This window comes from Pinus tabuliformis, chromosome X (assembly GCF_031772625.1).
Source record: "Pinus tabuliformis cultivar Carrire ecotype Pingquan chromosome X, CPIR1, whole genome shotgun sequence".
Taxonomy (NCBI): Eukaryota; Viridiplantae; Streptophyta; class Pinopsida; order Pinales; family Pinaceae; genus Pinus; species Pinus tabuliformis.
Genome location: NC_142308.1, coordinates 323,879,086 through 323,900,173, shown reverse-complemented (window position 1 = coordinate 323,900,173; position 21,088 = coordinate 323,879,086). Strand labels below are relative to the sequence as shown.

Below are 21,088 nucleotides of genomic sequence, written 5' to 3'. Positions count from 1 at the left end.
TTTGGTCAACTTGACCCTGGAAAAACCCCCTACAACTCTTGGGGAAAACCAGTTTGAGAGCTCTTCTTTATTTCTGAAAATTGCCTTTTTACAGTGAGAATTATTCAGCAAAAAATCAGCAAGCAAATTTACAACTTATCTCCTTTCCCGTGCCTCACAGCAATCTGGAAATTACAGCAAACAGGACAGCAATAAATGTTGTACGGCCTCCGTTTTGTGTGCAGAAAAATCAGCAAACTGCTCCTCGATTTTTGTGCAAAAATCTGCCTTTCACTATGTGTTGAATCAGCTGTACAAATCTGCTCAACTGCTGCCTTGGAATGTGTGCCAAGCTGTTGTCTCCTTCTCCTCCCAGCTCAGAAATCTCTCTTGCTCTCTTGCTCTCCTTCTCCCAATCTGCTCATGAAAGAATGAATGATCTTTTCCTCATTTTCCTCTTTTAATATAACTCCAAGTGACTTTTGGATGATCCAAGTGACTTTTGGGTGATCTCTAAATCCAATGGCTGAAATAGATTTAGATCAATGGCTGAGATTAAATGCTCATTTAAATCTCACTTTCTATTTTTTAATTCACCCCACTTTAATAAAGACCCACTTAGTCATTTATTTCCAAAGTCACTTTTCCTTTCTAATTTTTCATTGACTTTATAAAAGTCACTTTAAAATTAGACTTAATAACTTTATCACTTAAAGTCACTTTTAAATTAGATTTAACTTTATAAAATTATAAAGTCACTTTAGGAGAAAAATTAAATTCTTTTGGACACTTTTCCCTAGGCCAAAGATCAAAGCCTAAGGGAACCACCTGTCCTCCGGTACCAAATTTCAACACTCCCTCTTACCGAGAAAGGTGTTCCTCACCACACCCATCTTGTCCCTGAAGTAGACATGCTTGCCCCGTGGTAAGGCTTTGGTAAGGATATCTGCAACCTGCTCATCAGTGGAAATATACTCAAGCTTCACAACTCCCTTCTGAACATAGTCTCTGATGAAATGATATCTGATCCCGATATGCTTTGACCTGTCATGAAATACTGGATTCTCCGTGAGTTTAATGCAACTCTGATTATCACAGTAAATCACTAAAGGTCTCAATGGCTGACCAAATAAGCCAAACAACATCTTGCGAAGCCAGATAGCCTCACAACTAGCTAGACTGGCTGCCATATACTCTGCTTCCGCTGAACTCAGTGCTACTGACTGCTGCTTCCGGCTGAACCATGACACTACTGCTGAACCCAACCCAAAACAGCACCCTGAAGTGCTCTTCCTATCAGAAGCACAACCTGCCCAATCAGAATCAGTGTATCCTGCCAACCTCACTCCATCTCCCTGCCTGTAGTCCAGACCATAATCCACTGTCCCCTGCAAGTACCGCAAAATGTGTTTTGCAGCCACCCAGTGAACCTTCCTAGGCTCACACATAAACTGACTCATCGTGTTGACTGCAAAACAGATATCTGGTCTAGTGTTGACCAAATACATAAAGGAACCAATCAGCTGCCTGTACAATGTGGGATCCACCAACTCGGAATCCGAAGCATGAAGCTTCTTCCAGTTGGTGATCATCGGTGTCGACATGGGTCTACAATCCTCCATGTGGAATCTGCTAAGGATGTCCACAATATACTTCCCCTGCCCCAGGAAGAAATGCCCCTCCTCCTGCCACACCTCCAAACCCAAAAAGTAATGCATCAGACCGATGTCCTTCATCTCAAACTCCGCCGCAAGATCTCTCTTGCAGTGCTCTATGAGTCTCTCTGCACCTGTAATGATCAAGTCATCCACATACAGCACCAGAATGAGAGGCTCCTCACCAATCACAATAAAGTAAAGGTTCGGATCTGCCTCACTCTTTGTGAAACCCATCCCCTGCAAGTATGCATCTATCCTGGAGTACCAAGCTCTGGGAGCTTGCTTCAGGGCATAAAGGGCCTTCTTCAATCTGCACACATGGGACTCCTTCCCATGCACCTCAAAGCCCTGTGGCTGCTCAATGTACACCTCCTGTATGAAGCCATTGAGAAATGCGGTCTTCACATCCATCTGGTGGATCTTCCAACCCATCTCTGCTGCTATCGATATAATGGAGCGGATCGAAGTATATCGAGCCACGGGAGCGAAGGTCTCCTCATAATCAACTCCCTCTACCTGGGAGAACCCTCTAGCCACAAACCTCGCTTTGAATTTCTCAATGTTGCCATCTACAGCATGCTTTACCTTGTAAAGCCATCTGGAAGTAACCACGGATTTGCCCTCGGGCCTCGGCACCACCTCCCAAACATCATTCTTCATGATAGAAGAATACTCCTCCTGCATGGCCTCTCTCCAGACTTGCTGGCTAGCTGCCTCCTCATAGCTAGAAGGCTCAGAGTCAAGGATGCTGGTAACCATCGCCATATAGCTACAAAACCTCTCAGGTGGTCTACTCTCTCTGACCGGCCTCTTCGGCTCAGCAACAGATGTGACATCTCTCAAGGTGTCTTGAAGCCACTTGGGCTTCCTCTTCCCTGAGCATGCTTCTCCCATAGGAGAATGAAACTCCTCCTCATCATCGCCATCAGTAGCCTGAACTCCTGACTGTCTGTCTGCTGTCCTCCTGCCTGCACCTGAACCTGTAGAAGTTGAGGTACCGTGTGAACTGTCCATCAGTGGACTCCCTAGTGAACTGCTCTGCATGCTGCCCGGAGCACCACCCCTCTGGCTCGGCGAGCCGCTGCTCACTGATGGACCTGACATCCTCATGGATGTACCTCCGGATCCTCCTGATCCCTGCCCACTGGATCCCTGTGACTGACTCAACTGTTGCTGAAGGTCTGGCTGATCCAGACACTCTAACTCTCGTGACCTGCTAAAGGCCCTGTCCTCCTCGAACTTCACATCCCGTCTGACAACAACTCTCCTCTGTGCAGGGATGTAAATCCGAAAGGCCTTTGAGGTCTCACTGTAGCCCACAAAGATACCCTTCTCTGCGGTGTGCTCTAGTTTGGTCCTCTTCTCCTTGGGTATATAGGAGTATGTAATGCATCCAAAGATATGAAGATGACCAATATCAGGCTTCTTCCCAGAGAAAGCCTCCTCCGGAGTCATGTGCCCCAAGGCACGATGCGGACTCCTGTTCTGCAAGTAAACAGCTGTGTTGCAGGCCTCTGCCCACAAGAACAATGGCAACCCCTAATCATGTATCATGGCTTTGGCAGCCCCTATGATGGATCTGTTCTTCCTCTCCGCAACCCCGTTCTGCCGGGGGTTGTAAGGAACAGTGAACTCCCTCCTAATGCCTGCCTTCGCACAATAGTCAACAAACTCTCCAAAGGTGTACTCTCCTCCATTGTCCGACCTCAAGGACTTGATCTTTCGACCTGTCTGAGTCTCCACAAGAGCTCTGAACTCCTTAAACCGCTTGAAGACCTCACTCTTGGTCTTCAAAAAATAAATCCAGGTCCTCCTGGAGTGATCATCAATGAATAAAACATAGTACTCATATCCACTCAAGGAAACATGAGACATCCGACCGCTCACATCGGAATGAATCAAATCAAGTATCCCCGTCGCTCTGCTGTCACTGCTAGGAAAAGGGGATTTGGCAAACTTGCCCATCGCACAACCTCTACAAGTATCAAAGTGATCAGTACTGAAATCTGGCACACCTGTAGTGATCTCCCGCAATGTCCTCAAGGCTCCATGATACATATGTCCCATCCTGCGGTGCCAAATCTCACACAGCTCAGAACTGCTAGCTCTGCTGTCGGTACTACTGCTCAATGCCAAAAGGGGTTGGAATGCAAACTTGTACACCTTTGCATGGCGTACACCTATCACTCTAGCTGAATCAGCTGAAGTGCCCCTGGGATACATCAACACCTGTCCTCCCCTGAACAGTACCTCATATCCTCTGTCCTCCAAAGCTGAGACGGATATGAGGTTTTTCCTCATCCCTGGCACATAAAGAACCTCTGACACCTTCAAGGGAGGTTTGGACTCCCTCTGAAATGTCACTGTCCCCACCCCGACTGCTCTAACAACTCTGTCATCACCGAGTACTACCTCAATATCAGTGCCACTCTCTAAAAGCTCTGAAAAGTACTCACGGACTCCTGTCATGTGACGTGAAGCCCCACTGTCCACATACCAGATACCTGAAGATGCTCCGCTAATCGAGGGAAAAGCATGCTCCCTCTGAACCTGTGGCAGGTGATCCTGCACTAGAGGACTCACACGTAGTGAACGCAAACTCCCGGTCAAAACGACCAGCAAAGTCCTCAATCTCTGTTGAAGTTGCCACGTCCTGGTTCTTCCCCTTCTTCTTCTTCTCCGGACACACAACTGCATAGTGTCCCATCTTTTGACAATTTCAACACTTCACCTTGGAATAGTCCTTCTGTGTGTTCCCCTGTTTACCTTTACCTTTGCCTTTGCCCCCACCACTGCTTGTGGAAACCTGCTTCTTCCCTTTGCCTTTCTTGCCTCCTGCCACCAGTGCTACATCCTCATCCTGCTCAACTGGCTTGGCTGCCCCAAGCTGACCTTTCCTGATCTCTGTCTGAATGCAATCATCCCAAAACCTCTCCCATGTGGGAAGGGTCTCACGTGCACAAACCCCATCAGCAAAGTTCAACCATGAACAGGGGAAGCCATTCACTGCAATCCGCACCAACTCAGTGGGTGGAATGGCCTCTCCAATCGCTGCCAACTCATCTCTCACATTAGTAATCTTTGTGAGATATCCAGCTGCACTATCATTACCCATCTTAATGTTCTTCAGCTTCTCCTTCAGGACCATCTTCTGGTTCTCATTGGTACTCTGGTAGAGATTGGACAATGATGTCCACATCTCATGGGCATTGCTCTTTCCTCTCACATGAGAAATGAAATGGTCTTTGATTCCGTCTAGAATCAGCCTCTTACCCTTATTATTCTTCTTTTTATACTCAGCCAACTGAGTAACATCAGTGGGCACAACAACAGGGTTCTGTGCGGTATGCACTATGATATCCCAGACTTCTGCCTCCTCAAAGATACTCTGCATTCTCTCCTTCCAAACGCTGCAATTTATATGCCCATCCAGCCTATCCTCCACCCTCAATCCCAATGACATCCTACTATCCTAAAACTGAAAAATAGCACTGTTGTAGTAAAGATAAAACTGTTGTTTATGAAAAAATCAGCTTGCTGGAATTTTCTGAGTGAAAAATCAGCAACTGTAATTTTTCCTTTTGCTGTCCCAAACTGCCCTTCAGCACTCAAGCTCTAATACCATGTAAAAATTTCTGTTTTCCCACCCCGGTTTTCAGTTTCTCCTTATTTCTCCCATGTAGTTTAATGCCCATTCCCATAACCATACATTTAACAGACTGAAAAAAAAAAAAAATAAATAAATAAATAAATAAATAAAAATAAAAAATTGCTAAAAACACAAATTCTGGAAATTTTTCAGAATGCTGGAAATTGCAGAATTAAAAATCAGCAATCAAAAACAGCCATTAAAACACTGATATTTTTGGTCAACTTGACCCTGGAAAAACTCCCTACAACTCTTGGGGAAAACCAGTTTGAGAGCTCTTCTTTATTTCTGAAAATTGCCTTTTTACAGTGAGAATTATTCAGCAAAAAATCAGCAAGCAAATTTACAACTTATCTCCTTTCACGTGCCTCACAGCGATCTGGAAATTACAGCAAACAGGACAGCAATAAATGTTGTACGGCCTCCGTTTTGTGTGCAGAAAAATCGGCAAACTGCTCCTCGATTTTTGTGCAAAAATCTGTCTTTCACTATGTGCTGAATCAGCTGTACAAATCTGCTCAACTGCTGCCTTGGAATGTGTGCCAAGCTGTTGTCTCCTTCTCCTCCCTGCTCAGAAATCTCTCTTGCTCTCTTGCTCTCCTTCTCCCAATCTGCTCATGAAAAAATGAATGACCTTTTCCTCCTTTTCCTCCTTTAATATAACTCCAAGTGACTTTTGGGTGATCCAAGTGACTTTTGGGTGATCTCTAAATCCAATGGCTGAAATAGATTTAGATCAATGGCTGCGATTAAATGCTCATTTAAATCTCACTTTCTATTTTTTAATTCACCCCACTTTAATAAAGACCCACTTAGTCATTTATTTCCAAAGTCACTTTTCCTTTCTAATTTTTCATTGACTTTATAAAAGTCACTTTAAAATTAGACTTAATAACTTTATCACTTAAAGTCACTTTTAAATTAGATTTAACTTTATAAAATTATAAAGTCACTTTAGGAGAAAAATTAAATTCTTTTGGACACTTTTCCCTAGGCCAAAGATCAAAGCCTAAGGGAACCACCTGTCCTCCGGTACCAAATTTCAACAAACTGGAAATTGACAAAGCATATTAGAGGCCAATTTCAACTCATTTGACCAAGTTTGACTTTGTTGATCTAGGGTTTGCTGCTGCTGATATAAAATTACAGAATTCTGATTTTGTACTATTTTTCTCTGCTAAACTATTGAAGATAAAAGAAGAGTTGATCAAAGGGTTCCCCGCATTGGGGTTTGTGCTTGGCTAGCCGCCACATCATGTGTCCCTTGTCTTGGCTTGTTTTCTGTTGATCGTTTAATGTTCTATCTGCACTTTACTTAATGTATATGTGATTGCTAATCTGTGGCTAATAAGAAGAAAAGAAGTAAACTGCTCTAAGCATAGAACATACCATAATTTAACAAAGTTCGATCTGCAACTTTTGGGACTAAAAAGAGTGTGAATTTCAAGGAAGAAGACGAAGAATAGCGAAGGAGAAGGAGGTCTCTCACAAGCATAAGAAGTCGAAATTCTCTCTCTTTTTCCCACACATGTGAAGTTGTGACGCTGCTAGAAGGGTCGAAATTCTACATTTGCTGGGAAAGCCAAAACTTCGAAGTTGTTGGTGAAACTGGGGCCGAAATTTCTGGGTTGATGTTGGGATGAAGTTGTTGGACAAGAAGAGACTATTGAAGTGAGTTAAACATATTGGAAGGCTGACTTGGTGGGGGAGGAAGCTCTGTTGGTATAGGATCTTGGTCCATCTCATTTGAATTACTGAAGGAAGAGTTCTTGACTAGGTTTACTCCCCTATATAGGGGTCTTTCCCGTGCCCCTACATCTGATGTTCATGATCTTCATGTTTTGGTTTTGTTAATAGCTTGATGAACTAAGATAAACAAAGAACATAAGAAATATTATAATAATAATCACAAGTAATTCTTCGAGTTGCGAGTAGAGGTCAATTGACCATCACGGGTGATTAAATTTACGTAAATGACATTAAACACCACTGGTCTCTGAAATCTGAAATTATATACATAAAACATATCAAATGAGTAACTCCTGAATTTTTTTCACTTATTAATAGCAGGTTCAAAGTGCATATTCAGGTTTCAAATCCTAAAAACAAGGTCATGATGAAAGCCCTATTTGAAACCAGGTGGAAGTTCCAATGAAAGTCCTAGCATTAGATTGACACAAGGGTTGTCAACGATTTTTCAAAAAGTTGAATGAGGTGGCACCGAACATTAAAAAGACTGAACAGTAAGACACTCAGCTCAACATGGATTCACTACGCATTATGCCACGGGGATATGAGCGATGCTTTGTTTAAAACTCTGTTATATATAGCACAATTAGTTTGATGATAGAAATTCAAGTCTATCGCACTTTTAATGTCTTAAATTAGATATCTACAATGTAATAAACACAAATATGTATCACAGTTGGTATGTCACGTAACTTGCCCAGCAAAGGTCAATAGTTCGACCCACATCTGGTATGAAATTAAAGGTTCCATTTTGTCATAGTGGTCGGAAATGTGTGATTCGTAGAACAGATTGCTGAAAAGTGGCAATGCGTATAGCGTGCCTTGCTAGGGGCATTTTGTCTGATAATCAATACTTTGTTTTTCTTTTGGGAGTTTCTAGGCTCAATTATGAGCGAAATTGAAAACCTGAAGAAGCACTGTGATCATAGCTCAAAGATGGACCATGTTGAAGGCATGAAACTTTACTGATGTATCTTCATTGTATGGCTGAGGAGATAGATTAGACAGAAGTAGAATCAATGGCATCAAGGTTTTGACAGTGAATTTGTTCAGCTAGGATTACTATATGAGGGCAAAATGATTTGACCAGAAAACCATTATGCTAGTGTGTGTATTTAGAGTACATCACCATTAAGGTTTGCAATACTTAGTAGAGAGAATGATGTATTCAGTTGAGCAGAGAATATTATTGATGCATTGAGCAGGTTGTTGTGGTAGTAAACTTGACAGAGATTTTAAGCTACTAAGGTTTGATCTTTTGAGCAGAAGCAGAGCAAAGATGTTAGGGTTCTCTGATTGATGATAGAGACAGAATTGTTGCTGTTGAGTGCTATTGGATTGTCCAGCTAGGGTTTGATTCTTGTGCAAAGAAAGTATTGTTGTCTTGGTGAGGTGATTGATCGTGAGTTAACAGAGACAGCAATGGCATTTGCGCAATATTGTGATAGTGACATGACAAGAGAAAAGGCAGCACAACAATGGTGTTGATAGTAGTGGTTGAGCAGTGTATCCAAAGTAATCTATCTTATTCTTCTATCTTTTATTTTCAAGGTGGTGTTATCATGCAATGCGGAGAGTGGACTCTCCTTCGAGTTGGAGCTTGAGAACTCTTCAGGATAGCAAGGTGGTGCTAGGGCAGGTTGGAGCCTAAGCAGGGTGTTGGAGGATCCTTTTAGCCGGAGTTGATAAAACTAGGGCATTGGAGCATCCTTCCAATTGGAGCTTGTAAACTAGGGAGTTGGAGTGTCTTTTCAGTTGGCGTTGATAAATCAGGTGGTTGGAACCTTCTTCCAGTTGTAGCTAGAGAATCTTGGAAGTTGGAGCTTCCCATTGATGTAATCTTGAAAAAGACCTATATTAAGAAGCATTCGATGGTTTTTCTCCTGGAAGGGTTTCCACCTAAAAATATTTGGTGTATTGCTTTGGATTTTGTGCATTGTTGAATGGTGTTGCTAATTTATGTTTTGATTTAATGTTAATGATAATTAATGCTCTGTGAATTTAAAATTAACTAATTGAACATAAATATTGATTCACCACCCTCTCAGTATTTCTAGCAAGTGTCAAGTGCTAGGTTTGCAGGATTTCTAACAAAAGGGAGACTATATTATTATTATTACTTGATAAATTAATAAATCTTGTTAAACAAGCCATATCAAAGCAAGAAAGAAAAATGGAAATATGGAGGCTTGGAAAAATAAAGGCTAGGAAGGTAAGTCAAGCAGCTAAGTGCTCCCTCTACAAAGGCACTCATGGACAATAGTTTGCATAACTCGATATAAGACTATGACACCTATCATGAAGTAAACCCCAAGCCATAACACCTTTCATTTGGAAGGGTAAACCTACGAATTGTCCTACCCCTTAGGGTTGGAAGTACCTAATAAGGTCATGTGATAACCCTCCCATAGTGTAGCAACTCGTACAAAATCATAAGCTAGTAGGACATTTTGAAGATGGTGCTTGTGAGAAGTACTTTGATGGCTCTAACATTAAATATGGCTCACCTTCGTGCTTTTATGCTTCTTGTACCCATGACGTTTATTTCACTTAATTCCTTGAGTCACTGTTAGGTAATTCTTACAAGTGTCGCCAAGATCCCTTGAGGGATGAAATGATGTTTCTCCAGCACTTCTTAGAGGATGTCCAAACGCCAACCACATTCCATGATGATGTAAAACACTTAATGATGGATGTTAGAGCCTTTTTGTGAAATGTTGGCCTTGGTGAGGACTTGGCAGAGATGGTGTAACCCACCTCCAGCCTCGAGACCTTGATGCTAACCTTTGACGCTAGGACATTGGTTTGGAGAGATGGTACACCATTGATATAACAAGATGCCCCAAGGCTGGCATTGTACCTTCTTGATGTGTATTACACTTCTCTTGATGGTGATTGATGGTGTTCACTAGTGTTGAAAATATCGGTATCGGCGAGGGTCCTGAAAACATCTTATCGGCAATACTAGCGAAAATATCGGCAAAATATCAAAAAATATCAGCAAACAAAAAAAATCAAATTTTTCAAATTTTTAAACATATAAAGCAATAATTATATTTAGCCGAAATTTTCAGACTATCGCGATATTTAGCCAAGATTTTCAAAATATCGCGATATCTGGCCGAGATTTTCAAAATATCAGGATATTTAGTTGATATTTTCAAAACGGAAAATATCGTGATATATCATTTTGTTGAAAATATTGCGATACTTTCAAATATCGGCAATATTATCAACATTGGTGGTGACTCTTTGGGAACCCTTTGGAGGGATGGATGCACCTTCTACCTTGATGATGTCATGCCCTAGCTTAATGACATCATCTTAGAACCTCATTTGACAATGACGTGAACCTTTTGGAGGATGACATGGGCTTAGGAAAGCTCCTTTAGTGATGCAGCACATCATTTGGATGGAAAAACATGTTTTATGGGATAAGATACATCCCTTGTACCAAAAGTGATCTACAAAATTAGACAGACAAAACCCAAGTGGCAGAATCCTCATTTTCCCTAGGGCATTGGAGATCCTCTTCCCATGCAAGGTGACATCCTCATAACATGCCACGTGGAGGTCAAATGATAGCAATGGATTCAATATATCCATTGGGCTAGTGGGGTGTTGCATCTGGTCCAAGGTGCAGTGAATAGTCAAAGAATCTAGTCAAAACAAGCAAGGGTGTTGGAGATCAACCTCCATGGACCAAATTGTACCATCTACTAGTTATTAAGGATCAACAAAGTAACACATAAGATGAAATTTTCAGTTTGAGGCTTCTTTAAAAATGCAAATATCTGAACTACACCCAGCCAGAGTAAATCATTCAGAAGCAAATCAGTAAACTAGTAAAATCATGAAATCCCGATTAAAAAAGTGATATGAAGGCTTACATCATTCATATCATTATCATTTGCTGTAGAAACTCTCATTCCTTCATCTTCCTGTGGCACATTATGAATAACTTCAAGGTGACGTCCACTGCAGTCTTCTCTACCCTCTGAAGACACAGCTCCTGACATTACTGCTCCATCATAATCCATCTCTGCTGAGCTTTCAAACATCACAACCTGTTCATGCTGCTTTGTTATTTCTGGTCCCACATATTGAACAGAAGTACCAGGAGTTTCTACAATCTTGTCCAAAGGCACATTATGAATAATTGCATGGTGAGGTCCACCGGAGTCTTCTCTACACTCGGAAACCACAGGTCCTGACATTACTGCTCCATCACAAACCATCCCTGCTGAACTCTCGTACACCACAACCTGTTCATGATGCTTTGTTATTTGTGGTCCTGCATCAGGTACACCGCAGTCTTCTCTACCCTCAGAAACCACAGGTCCTGACATTACTGCTCCATCACAAATCATCCCTGCTGAACTTTCATATATCACAGCTTGTTCATGATGCTTCATTATTTGTGTCCCTGCATCTTGAACATAAGTACTAGGAGTTTCTACAATCCTGTCAAAGTTCCTCTCCCCGAGCTCTCCAGTCCCTACCTCAGTATTTGGAAGGTAAGAGTTCCCTTGCAAGGGTACTGACGTCACAATATCAATAGGCCCCTGGGCTTTGGATTGACAACCTTCTATTCTTGCATTAATCAGAGGCTGTTCAGAGACTGCCAAATCTTGACCTTGCTGTTTTGCATCAATAACATTATTTGGTTCCTTATTAATTAATTGTTTTTCTTCATTGATTTTACTCCATGCACCTTGAGGTTCAACAATTGCCCCTTCCATTCCCTGCAGCACATGTAATCTGTGATGTTCTACTGGAGAGTTTGATTCTTTTTTCTCCATCAAAGCTGTGTCCAGATTAATGGGAAGGACATTTGGCTCTTCACTTGGTGCATAATTTTCAACAAGGCAGTGTGATCCTTCTCTGTTGTCCACGTGTATCTCATGGAAGTCAGCAAGTTGTTGCGATCCTTCCTTATCTTCCAAAGATTCCTTGTTATTTTCAGCAACACAATTTGATCCTTCTTTGTTCCCCCCAAATGTCTCATGATTTTCAGAGAGGCGATTTGACATTTCTTTGTCCTCCTCAAAGGAGTTGCGATTTGCAGCAACGAAGTCTGGTCCTTCAATATTCTGTACAGAAGGTCCCTGATTTGGAAAATTAATCTCTCTTACATTATTAAACCCTTGCTGTGTTACATAAGAATTTTGCACCCCTGGCACCTGACGAACTTCAAAAGGAGCATTGTGTCGCGCAAATACTTCATTAACAGAAACTTGAACTTCCTGCATCCTATTAGATTCAAGGGTTGTATGGAGATATGACACACCAGGACCAATTTGAACTTCACTAGTAACATGTGCCAATGATGTTTTAGAGGCTTGTTTCCCATGGACATCATTCATATTCACTCTGCCAGATTCGACCTCAGATATAATCTCCAGAGGCCTTTCTCGTTCTTGGCCTTCAAGAAACTCATCCATATGATCTCTGCTGGATTCTATGTTAGTTAATATCTGATGGGGCCTCTCTTTCTCCTGTTTACCATGGACAGAATCAATATGCTCTCTGTGAGATTGTAATTGAGATACCATCTCTAGAGGTTTCTCGTGCTCTTGTCTTCGGTTGACAATGTCCACATGCACTCTGCTAGAATCTATCTCAGATGCTATGTCAAGGGAACTCTGTGCTGGTTCCAGTCGTACTGTTCTAGAATCATTTGTTCGCTCCATGCTGTTAGTAAGGTCCTGCACTTTTTGAAACTCATTTGAATTTTCATTTCCATCAACAGTGGGAAACTTTGCACCATTTAAACCAAAAACTTGACTGTACAGGTCGTGCAGCTCCATGCATAGCCCTGCCACAAGAAGCTTATATTAATTAACAGGAACAAAAAAAGCAAATATGCAACATAAAGTCAAGTAAAGGTGCAATGAACACACTAAATTTTAACTTTATTGTGAAAACTTAAAGAATGAGCCAACTCTTAGTTGTCCAAGGAATCGTGATAACGAAGGAACTTACTCCTGAAGAGGGTAAAGAAGAAGAATTCACCTCCATAAACATTGAAATACATAAACCAGTTATGCGGAAACTAAAACAAATTTTCTTATATGATTTTCGTTTCTCAAGTGCCTCTCATTACCAGAACTTAGAAACTGTTATTATCATGTCGGTACAAGGACCACGCAATTTTTGTGAAATTTCTTCTTGATATTAAATTTCAGAATAATAATAATAAAGACTATTATGATGTGCACGCTTAGCAACATATCATATTCAAGCAATGTTTATTGTCATGTGCGAATTATGACCAAACCAAACATAAACGTAAAGGTCATGTATCCAAGGATCAGAAGCATGCAGATGCTAGGGAGTACAGACATTGACAATGAATCTTATGGTGTGGAATGAAAGACAAAGAAAGCAACATATTACCAACAATGTTACCAGGTAGGGAACATATACGCTGTCAATATTATGATGGTGCAAGGACCACACCATCTCTACGAAAATAATGCATTTCATCTTCATATTAAATTTCAGAAAATAATATTAATAATTATTATTATGGCCCACACACTACACCTTCATATTGTCCTTACACCAAACATACGCGTCAAGACCAAGTATTGCCTTATCCGAAATTGCTAATTATGACCAAACGAAGCACACGCGCAAAGACTATGGATCCACAGATCATATTGCGCAAGCATGGACATGCTACGGAGTAAAGACATTAACTATGATCTTATATGATATTGTATGAAGGACGAAGAAGTCAACATATTGTCAACAATGTTGCCAGGTAGGGAACGTATACCAAAATATTTAGGAGATATAACCCAGCTTTTCACATCCTACATATAAATAAATAAATATCCATTCGTTACACATGAAAATATGAACTCCCAAAATTAGACTTTAGAATCCACGAATAAAAAAACATCTGAAACTTGATTCTCTATTACATTTTTAGCAACAGCCCAAACCATAAGTTTGTTGCAATAATATTCCAAATTACTGGATCACAGTCAACAAATTGCAACTGGGAAAAGGATATCTACAAGTCAAATCCACTACCGGCACAGTGGAACTCAATCCCCATAAGTGCTAAACTCTGACCCAGAGTAGAAAATGGTCTGCCCACGAGATAAAAATCACCGTACATAATTCAAAGGCAGGACATAATAGCTAGAATCACTTCAGGAGAACGTGTTGACAGAGTAAATGAGATTCCCAACACACAACCTTATAAAGCATCAGAATGTTGTAGAAGATAAACGTTGTATACCATTCTCTTGCCATAATGCAGAAGGAAAACTCTCTTGAACTTTCGCAGTGATTTGACCAACACATGACACGCATTGCAACTTAATGGGTATTTACTATTTAATAATTGTGACTCTATATGTAGTATCACTAATAAGAATTTCACTGATGTAAACATAATGTTCTTTATTGGAATGTAAGACACATGCATATTCACTGATATAATGATATTGATCATTCTTGAAATTTAAGATGAACACATTGCCAGGTACTCTACAGGAGCCTTCCCACAAGATATACCAATTATGGAGCGACTGAGATTGGTGAAGAAAGCAATATCTATCTAGTAGCTTGGCCGTTCTCTAAATGATATTGGAGAAAACAGTATAGTACAATGACATATTTTATAGGAGACTGACAAAATCTTTGAAGAGGCACATGAATGTATCACAGACAAGCAGACTCAACAGAATAACCAAAATCTAGTTGTCATATTCTAGGTACACCCTCAAGGTCATTTTTACAATTAGTCAGCTTTTGGTTATTCTTGTTTTCTTTCTGTGACAGCCCCAAATTAACTTATATTTATGTATAAAAATAAAAAAAAGTCTGAATAATGGGAAACAGTGATGAGAAATGTAACTAGTATCGATCTGCATAATTGCATTTGAATCATGATGTCAAAACAAAGAAAAAGAAATATTTTTGTAAAAGAAAATTTATTTATAAGCATGGGTTTCATGCTTCATTATTTTATTTCTAGATCAAAAGCACCCATTGAGTGCTCTATGGGTTAGTCATGAGTACTAGTCTTTGTCATCATGTGATAGACCCTTCTTGGACTTTGCATGTCAAGAAAGAAAATTTATTTTGAAGTAAATGAGTCATATAATCCTCTTCCACCAAGTCAGCCTCAGGTCCTTCAAATCAGCCTCAAAGAACAGCTTCAAACTACTATAAATACCCATGCATTCGACCTATTGAGAGTACACACATACATCTATTCGATCTGCAGTTTCTAAGGAAGATAAGGAATGCGAAGAAGCTAGAAATGAAGATCGTATACTTGCAAGAAAGAGTGAGACCAAGCAAAGAAGAATGAGACCAAAATTCTGCTCCTTCCTGCCACAAGTGTATAATGCTGAAGCTGAAGTACGAAGGTACGGAGAAGCGGGTGCAGGACTGTGTTAGAAGACCGAAGATTGCAGGAGCAAGAAAGGGGCCAAAACCCTAGTTAACAAGATGTTTTTCCTTGACTTGATATTTGAAAGTTTGACTTCTTCATGGGAGGCTGGCTTGGTCGATAGAGGAAAGTCTTTGTCTTGGTGAAAAGGTCTAGATTCTTTCATTTGACTTGATTCTTGAAGAAGAGAAGAAGTTTTTGGGTTTTCCCCTAGGAAAGGGGTTTTGCCCTGGCTGAGTGCTTACTTCTGGTTTCCATTTGTCTTTGATGATCTTCATGATTTTAATAGTTGTTTGATGATAAAGAACATAATAATAATAAGCAGAAGAAGAATCTAATTAAACAAGTAAGAGAACATCACAAGCACCTATCAAGTTAAGAGAAATCATTTTAATTAGCTGCCCTAAGGATTTCTCAATGCACAGATTCCAGAGGGATGGGGTGATTACTTGCTGGAAATAATATTAATGTACAGAAAATTCAAATGAGGAATTTGAAAGGTAAAAGGAATTTGAACAGTCAAGAAGAAGAAGATTGAATTGTTGGAAAAGATGGGAACAGCGAGAGAAAAAAATTGAATTACTAAGAGAGGCTGAACAGCAAAAATGAATGAAGTTTTCAGTTGGCAAAAGAGCTGGAAGAAATCACAAGGAGGGGAATTGATTGCCTCTCAAGTCCCTGGTGGCCTGGAGGGTGGAGATGGTGTTTCTCAAGAAATCCCAAAGGGCGCTGGGGTGAAAGAATTGATCATGGAAAATCCCTGGAGGATTTCTGAATGTTCCTTTGCTGTATGTCGATTTTACTGTGCGTTCTGCAATCTCTGCATTGGGTGGAACCATAGTGTTGTGTTTTTCAGGGTGGAGACCGCTAGTCTCTAGAATCCCTGTGTGTTTTTATTGGTTTTAATTCAGCTTGTAGGTGGAGATGGTTGAATCTCTGGAGTCCCAATTTCAGCTGATGTATGTGTTTTAATCCCTGAAGCAAAAGATCCCTCGACCTCTAGAATCAGGCTCAGGGTGACAACTATAAGTGAGACTTGGTTGTAGTTGTCTATGGTTGGGTGGAGAGTCATAGTCCTAGACTCAATTGCCCATTAGTTTTGAGATAAGTATCTCTCATGTTCTCAAGAAATCAAGAAAATATATATATATATATATATATATTCATTGCTGGTCTGAAAATGATGTTTATTGATGGCATGGTTCATGATTTCTTTAACTTTATGAATTGACCAATGTGTTGTTGTTATTGTGTAAAAGGTGCTGGAATAGCATGTGGCAGAATTCATTTAGTTCTTGCACTAACTAGCATGCAGTCTAATTTTTTGCAATGATATGAATTTGTTTGATTAAAGGACTATGCATGTTTACTGTGGAATTTTCAAGCTACATGAGGATGTGAAATGCATGGTCTTATACTAACATCTTGGATGCAGGGGTTACTTCAATATGACGGTGATGGGTTGCACTGGTAGAAAGAAGTGCGCAACAGTGTTAATGAATATTCTGGAAAGATTTGAAACCTTGTGTTTATTGCATGTTTAAATTGTTGTATATGTAATGGAAAATTTCTTCAATGTTAATGGGTACATTTTTTGATGAACGGAAGGAGCCTTTATTGCCATCGCTTGTCACTTAATTGCTCAGTTGATAGGGCTGTTGAGCCAAGAAAATGAGTTTCATACTCTGTTAACAAATTGCTACAGCTCTCTACATTTTCTAAAGAATGCACTAAAAAAATGTTGTTAAATTGATATCACGCATATGATTGAGTATTTCATAAGTTTAACCCTAAGATCCTTATGTATCTATTTGCCATTAAGTGCTGGCGATAAGGCTTGAAAAGTTTGAAAAGTTCCAGCACTGTTAAAGTGCCATAAATTTTAAAAAATAAAAAAAATTGCAAATTTTGTTAGCAGGTCAGCCAGGTCGAAGGTCAGCTTGAAAGGCCCAACCTCCAGCAGGCCGAACAGACTCTCCAGGCCAGCAGGTCGGGCTGTCAAAGGGTCGGGGCATCAGGGGTCGGACCCGCCCCAACCCAATGAAATGAAACGGAAGTGTGGTAGGGTCGACCCTAACCTAGGTCAAAGGTCAGGAATCAAGCCCGTCGTTAAAAATTCAATAATGCACCACGGAGGGAGGGCTGAACCCAACCTCCTTGGGAGTTGTTCCTGCCACGTGGTCTTGTCCACAGAGATCATCTGACAGGTGCCATGTGGGTTCTGGTGGGTCCGTGGCACGTGCACAACATCACTTTCCACGTGGGCCTCTCTAAGGCAGCCACGTGGAGGTCATGATGACGTGGAATGGTCATTATGGTCAATCTTTAAAAGGACATAACTTTTGATTCGTAAGTCAGGTTGAGGTGAAATTTATATCGTTGGAATCAGCTCGACGAGACAAACGCAATGATGTTGTTTATTTGAAACTCTAGAAAAGTCTAAAAAAATTGAGAATTTTAGCTTTCATTCCCAAAATTGTACTTTGGGAGCTGGGTTAGCAAAGTAACCACCTCCTTCTAACTCTAGTTGGATTTGGGGTTAGTAGGCGGGTGATTACACTTTCTTCTTGTTTACTGACTCAATTATTGGGTTTATGTGTCTTTAGTGGGGCATTCATTATGAAATGAGGCGTTTCAAAGTGCCTATGTTTAAATTCACTCTTTTAAATGTTCTCTTTGAAAGCAACTTAATCCTGCATCTTATATTAACGTCCTTCTCTCCACTGAATAATTGAGGTTGTGCTTTTTTTGATCCTTCCATTAAGAGTGAAGGGTCATTCACCTTTTACATAACATATGGCCTTGTCGTCACTTCTAGGCCTTGTAGATAAGGTTTTTAAATTATTATTGTTATTTTGAGCATGTGTTTCATGCTCAAGTTCTTTTATTTTAGAGGTCAAGCACCCATTGAGTACTTCTAGGGTTTATCCTAGGGTCAAGAAGTCAAACGAGTCATTGTCATATGATGAAGACCACATCAAGCACATTGTAACTTGTAAAAAGAATTATTTTGTATTTAAAAGTGTCAAGATATGATCCAAGACCAAGTCAGCGAAAACTAAGGCATTTCATCCACCTTGGAAGTCTATATATAGGAGGAAACTCGACCTCCTATGGACATTCCTCCTATGGAAATCATTCATCATCTCATCATTCAAGCGAAGGAGAAGAACAAGAAGGCCAGCAAAGAAGGAAGAAGGACGAAGACAAGTGTTTGGGCTACTTCTCTCTCTCTTTCACGCGTGCAAAGGAAAGGAGGCTAGGGTTTTCCTGCTGTAAGATCGAAATTGAAGAAAGACGGTCGAAGGAAGGTTAATTAGGTCATCCAAAAGCCCTAGAAGAAGGAGAAACTCAAGTGAAGGTCAAGGAAAGCCTTTAAAGCCCTAAATTTGCTGACATGTGTGGAGCCAGTAGCTATTGCAGGGGCCAAAAATTTCAGACTTGCAGTAGAGGCCGCAATTTTGTCGTTGGGTCTTGAAGTTGTGCTACTGGAAGAGATTTGACTGGGTTTGACTTTGACAAAGGAAGCACATCATCAAGAAGGTCGGACTTGGTCTTGGAAGGGTATTGGTCTTGTTGTAGAGGTCTTGGAATTCGTCAATTGAAGAATCTATAAGAAGAGATTTGTGGGTTTTCCTCTCGAGTGCAGAGATTTTGGCCCTGGCTTGCAGCCTATATCCTATCTTCCTGTGTATTGTTGATCTTCTTGTTTTGATAGTTGTTTGATGATAAGAATGACATAATAATAAGAGAAGAAGCTAACAAGAAAGAAAAAGTAAAAAGGCATCACAAGCAATTGATCAAATTTAAGAGAAATCATCCTTACTATAGCCCTATAGATTTCTCAACATGGGATCAGAGCTAAGGTTGGCTAAGGGCATGGTGAAGATCAATATATCCTTGAAGAAATCTTTGAAGAAATGTTCTATGGTAGCAAGTCATCTCAAGAAAGGTATCAAAGTATTATGGAATTTCCTATTATCCATCGAGAATAGAATGATCAAGACTTCTATAAAGGACGAAGGACTATTCTTATCACTTACCGGCAGATTTGAAGATGAGAATATTTGGGTCATTGACAGTGGAGCATCAAGACATATGCCAGGTGAGCATAAACATCTAAATACCTTATCAAGAGGAAAATCTTCCTACTCTGTGAAGCTTGGTAACAAGAAGAGCTATCATATAATAGGAATTGGATCAACCTCGCTAGAGCTAGAAAATGGAGGAAATATTCATCTCAACAACATCTTATTTGTTGCAGGTTTGCAAAAGAATCTACTTCCTATTTCATGTCTAGAATATAAAGGAGATAAAGTTGCTTTTATAGATGGAAAGTTTGTATTATGGGATAAAAACTCTAGCATCAAAAATGCAAAGATGATTGGGATTCGTGAAGGAAGACTACAAATTACTGACTCCTCTCTCTCAAGCCTTGGTTCACAATGAAGTAAGTCCATGTGAACTTTGGCATAGAAGGTTTGGTCACCTTCACTAGAAAATTTTACCAACTCTAAATTCAATGGTGGGTGGCATCCCTGAACTCAAAGAGGATCATGAAGGAGTAAGCAAGGGATGTGCATTAAATAAAAATGTCAAGAGACCATTTGGAAGCAGTGCCTCAAGGTCAAATGAAATTTTGGATCTCATTCATTCTAATCTCTGCAGTCCTATGTCTACAAAGTCTCTTGGAGGTCATCTATATTATGTAACATTCATTGATGACCACTCAAGGAAAACTTGGGTCTATTTGCTGAAGACCAAAGATGACGTATTCAACAATTTTTAAGAATTCAAAACTGAAGTGGAGAACCTTACAAAAAGAAGGATAAAGATTTTAAGATCTGATAATGGAGAAGAATAAACTTCAAAGGAACACATAGTTTTTGTAAGGAGGCTGGGATAAAGAGGGAGTTGATAGTCCCATACAATGCTGAACAAAATGGAGTTGTTGAACGAAAGAATTGATATATTGAAGTGTAAGAGCCATGTTACATGATCAAGATTTGCCAAAAATTTTGTGGGGTGAAGGAACAAAGATTGTTGTATATATTCAAAATCGAAGTCCTCACAAATCACTAGACAACATGACTCTTGAAGAAGCACTCACTGCAAAGAAACCAAGCGTGGACCATCTTCGAATATTTGGTTGTACTGTCTATATTCACATTCTAAAGGATCAAAGAAAGAAGTTGGATCCTTCAAGCATGAAGGAAATATTTGTTGGCTACAGTAATACTTCAAAGGCATATAGGATCTAGATAAAGGAAGGACACCGAATAGAAGTAAGTTGAGATGCAATCTTTGATGAAAGTATTGCATTCAAGAAATCAAAGGACATCTCGATGGATTTCGATGATGAAGAACTTCCAATATTTGAGGAAGAATGCACCAGGGAGGAATAGAACTCAAATCATGAAGATGAAGGTCCCAGTGAACTTGTGCAACCAGTGATCATCCCTGAAAACAAAAAGAGACCTAATTTATTGAAGTCTACCCTTCTAGATGCAGAAGGGCATGGAGCAGCCAAAGGCACATTCAGGGAAAGTAAGAAGCCCAAAATATATACAAGGTATGTTGCCTACATGACGAAGTTAATAGAAGTTGAACCATCCACCTTTGAAGAGGATGTCAAAC

At 40.2% G+C, this 21,088-nt stretch overlaps 1 protein-coding gene across 2 annotated transcripts in view; it reads right to left on the bottom strand.

Moving 5' to 3' along the window:
- The window catches only part of LOC149139776 (uncharacterized), a 219,281-nt gene that overhangs the window by 102,846 nt on the left and 95,347 nt on the right, over positions 1–21,088 (bottom strand). For both annotated transcript variants that reach the window (XM_089446915.1, XM_089446916.1), the window contains one exon: positions 10,926–12,853. In XM_089446915.1, coding sequence (XP_089303041.1) covers positions 10,926–12,853 — 1,928 coding nt within the window. The remainder of the gene's footprint in view (positions 1–10,925; positions 12,854–21,088) is intronic.